General features: G+C 57.2%; 1 protein-coding gene across 1 annotated transcript; it reads right to left on the bottom strand.

Annotated features, from left to right (window-relative positions):
* Positions 1–1,848: 1,848 nt before the first annotated feature.
* LOC117195197 (extensin-like) lies at positions 1,849–3,147 on the bottom strand. Its single transcript, XM_033399839.1, has 3 exons — positions 3,139–3,147; positions 2,270–2,912; positions 1,849–2,204 (listed from the first exon to the last, which is right to left on the bottom strand). Exons 1-3 carry the CDS (start codon positions 3,145–3,147, stop codon positions 1,849–1,851), a joined length of 1,008 nt encoding a protein of 335 aa, XP_033255730.1.
* Positions 3,148–4,017: the final 870 nt, after the last annotated feature.

Genomic DNA, 4,017 nt, shown 5'->3' with positions numbered 1-4,017 from the left:
TCACTGTCACTTAGTACACGTACGTAGACTCGTTCGCGATCCTCACCGTTAGAATTGTGGGGATTTGAGCACAGTTACGTGCCGCGGTAGTGGGGTGGGTTTTTTTCTGCGGTCGAGCGATCGGCCGCGTATGCACGTAGGCGTACACGCGGGGGGTTATCTTTCACCCTTTTTTTTTTTTGGTCTGTCTCTTGCACTCCCGACTGCCGTGGGTTTTTAATCCACGAACCCCTCGTTAGAGTTTCCTTCGGGTCCCTGCTCGGGCGCCGCTTGTAATGTCTCCTCTTCCAGGCTGAGGTAAGCTCAGTCCTGTCCAGGGGTCTTCCTACAAGACATTTTTAGTTCGCAGGAACTCCGAAAGGGGGGGTCGGCTCGTCTTACTGGGCGGACGTGAGGGTCGAGAAGAAAGGCGCGGAGCGAGGCACACCCGCGTGGGTCGAGAGAGAGGCGGACGCAGGGCGAGGCACACCTGCGTGGGTCGGGAAAGAGGGGTCACAGGGCGAGTCTTACCTGTGGGGGTCGAGAGAGGGGCGCAGGGCGTGTCACACCTGCGTGAGGGGGGGTTTCGAGGATTGATCGGGGTTAGTGGAGGTGAGTGTGGCTCGCTGGCGAGTAGTTGTTGGTGACCGGGGAGGGGTTTGGATCCCCAAAAATGACTTACACGGGGTTGGTTCTCGTTACAATAATGATTTATTTGCTTGCTGGTTATACAGGTAATTTGTTACATTGAATATTTTTTTGTTGTTTCGTCACGTTCCCGGAAGGATTCTTAACTTGTATCTTAGTTGTCACGCGGGACAACGTCTATACTCGGCCCGGGTCTCCGCGTAAGTGAAGTCTGCTCGGCGCTTGCGCGCTCGGGAAAACTTCGCTGCCGCCGATCTCTAACTTATCAGTATCTACGTGTCTTCGTCTTCGTCGGCTTAGATTGGCTGCCGCTTCGCGGAGCGTCCCGAAGCCGCGAAGGGAAGGGGCGGGGGTTCTTATCGGCTAGTCTGTGCTTCGGGAGCTTAAGTTTAGAGGTGGGGGTAATGTGTTGGCCCGGTGGGGAGTTGTCGCCGGCTAACGGTTCGTGTCTCGGGAGCTTATGGCTGAACGCGTGGCAATGTGTTGGTGTGGGGGGCGTTCTTACCGGCTAATTGTCAGTGCTTCGGGAGCTTTTCGTTAGAGGTGGGGGTAATGTGTTGGTACGAGTATGTGGGATTGGCTGTCGTGAAACGGTAGGCGAAACGATATGGGGAATGAGTTTCTTTATTGGTGGTACATTTATCGTATGCATTCTCTGTTCTTAAGGCTAAGTAACGATATATTTAAGGGAAACTGGAGATATAAAAAGGGGAAAAATGAGGCGGTGACGATCCCGCGATGCAGCGCGCTGTGACGAACCTTCTTAAGGTTCGTTACACCCCCCCCCCTTTCTTCCGGGAGGAGGTCGACGCAGACAGGCGCGGCCCGGGATCGCTTGTGGACCCGGTAGCACTGATCCCAGGACCAGCTTCGGAAACGGAGCCTCTCCGCTTCCAGCAGCCGCTGGTGTATCTCCTCGATGAGGCCCGCCGGTAGGGCCCGGCCTGGGATGTTCACCTGCCAATCTGCCAGCGCGATTACCCCCCACTGGGTGGGCTGGTTCAGCTCTTCGATCAGGGAGAAGTCCGCTGGACTTTGCCCCTCCCGCGTAGATTCGTCTTGAAGAAATCGTAGTATTTCATCCAAGTCGCAGTCCACCAGCAACTCGTCTTGTCCTTCCCACTCCCCAGTTTGGGGGGTCGGCGCCGTCTCCTCCGCAACGGGTTGTTTTACCCTCCGTAGGGTCATGGTGGGGTACCCGCTGTCCGGCCCCGTTTCCCACTACTCCTCCGGTTCGGTCAGCTCCGCTTGTCGAACCGGAGCGGCGTTTCCCTCTTCTGTAGCCCCGGTGGGCCATTCAGTGGGAGGGCCTTGCGCTGCCTCCGCGTGGGGCGCTTCGGCGTGCGTTGGTGTGGTCGCCGCTGACTCTTCTGGGGGATTGGGGCATCGGGGAGGATCCGATGCGGGCGTTGGCGGTCGCGCTTCGGCGTGTGGGGGCGTGGCCGCCGCCGACTCTTCGGGAGGATTGGGGCATCGGGGAGGATCCGATGCGGGCGTTGGCGGTCGCGCTTCGGCGTGCGGGGGGCTTGCCCTGGCTGGGACGGCCGGTTCGGAGCGGTAGTCGATTGGTTCCGCGGCTTCTCGGAATGTCCTCAAGAACGCGTTGACATTCCGGCCGGGAGGGACAAAGACGTCTACGGACATCTGGTGGTTACGCGTGACGCGTAACCCCATGGCGTGACCGTGTGGTGAAAGGTCTCTGTTTCGGCTATGAATTGCCGACCGTAGGGTTCCTCCTCTTCGCTCTCCCCGTCGTCGTAGTACGCGTTGTATGGTTTCGGTGTGTAACGCTCCAGCCCCCTCTCGGGGCGGTAAATGCCACGGCCGGTTCGGGGATCGCGGCGCTGGTGATAACCGGCATCTTCAAACTCCTGTTCGAACATCGGCGCGTATGATGGCGTCTCTGGTTCCGGGAAGCTGTGCTGGCTAGAACCGGCATCTTCGAACTCCTCTTCGAATGACGGTGACCCTGGCTCCGGGGAGCAGGGCGCGGCTCGTCGTTTATACGGCGGCGGCGACCACAGGTTCTCTCGACGGAACCCGGATGGTCGGCGGGAGAACAGCGGGGGGCTGTCTCGGGGACCCTCGTGGTCGGCTGCCCCTGCCTCGTCGGCGTCTAGCTCCATATCTGCGTACATGTCCCCATCGGAGGTGTGGGGTTCTTCGGCTACTCCTGGCTTCGGGGCGGCTTCCTCGTCCGCCTTGGCAGCGGACTCCCGTTCCTCGGCGTCGGAGAAATCCGTGAGGTGACTCTGCTGATGCAGCGGCTCTCTGGTGCGCCTTAGCTGGGGTGTTCTCGGTGGCGTTCATGGCTGGTTCTTCGGTGCGTAGAGTTCGGGGAGGGGGAGAGTGTCTATTTTCTATTTAATCTATATTAATCTTCTTAATTCTAGGGCCTCCCAGGGGCGTGACGAAAACTTACATTGTTTTGGTTCTGGTATAGTAGGGTTTTATCAAAATCGCCTTGCTCGCTCGGCGTTCGGAATCTGACTTATTTCTTTTATTTCTAACGTCATGCATTTCCCTCCGCTGACAGCGCGACTCACGGGAGCCGGCGTCAGCGGGCTTGCAATTCTGTAATCTAAGCTATGGTAAATGGATCCGTGGGACGATTATGGACGTTTGGGGCATGGGTTTATGAATGTGTGTCATGAGTGTAATGTAATGCCTGAATCTGCCGAATTGACATTTATATATTTTTTTTTCGTTCTTTCTTTATTTTATTTTATTTTTTTTTTGGATATTTTATTTTTGTCGTCTTTTCCCTTCGTAACTTTCGTTTTACGGGCAGCGCAGCTATGCGTCGCACGCGGGCTCCGATCGGATTTCGGGCGCCGATCGGCCAGGTGTAGGGCCAGCTCTTATCGCTGGGCTCGGCCGGCCTCTGGGCATGTATCGCCGCGGGAAGGATCTGCCGGGGGCGACAGTATCGTGCGCCGTCTCTGTTGTTCTGGCCGGTTCGTCATTGGCCGGGGGTTACGGGGGCGGCCTCCACGTCTCGTGCTGTATGCTCTTTCCGAAGGCCTTGGGATTTGAGGCGGCGGAAAGCACCCAGATGATGGCGCAGAGAGGGATGACGACGACGAGGGTGAACAAATAGGAGGCGGCGCGCCTTATCGTCACCGTCTCGTTCAGGTCGTCGATGTAGTTTGAATTTTGTAGGCTTAACTCCCGTAGGAACGGCAAGCTTAGCTTTTCCTTGTGTGCCGTTACGTTTATTCGAGTCATCGCCGGTACCACCGCCTTTCTTTTGGAGTCGCCGAGGTGATTCACGTACCAGGTCCCGTTAAACGAGACCCGGCGGGAATACGTAACTAGGTACGATCCCGATATTGCTTGGGTGGTCCCCACCTCATCTACAACGGTGAACCTTGCGTCGTTGACGATGAT

This window comes from Drosophila miranda, assembly GCF_003369915.1.
Source record: "Drosophila miranda strain MSH22 chromosome Y unlocalized genomic scaffold, D.miranda_PacBio2.1 Contig_Y7_pilon, whole genome shotgun sequence".
In the NCBI taxonomy this organism is placed as follows: domain Eukaryota; kingdom Metazoa; phylum Arthropoda; class Insecta; order Diptera; family Drosophilidae; genus Drosophila; species Drosophila miranda.
Note: the sequence above shows the minus strand (reverse complement) of the source record. Positions and strands in the feature narration are given on the sequence as shown.

Coding starts and splice junctions, on each gene's coding strand:
- LOC117195197 (XM_033399839.1), bottom strand. Junction 2,205..2,269: donor GTCACGCGTAACCACCAGAT/GTCCGTAGACGT, acceptor CATTCCGAGAAG/CCGCGGAACCAATCGACTAC.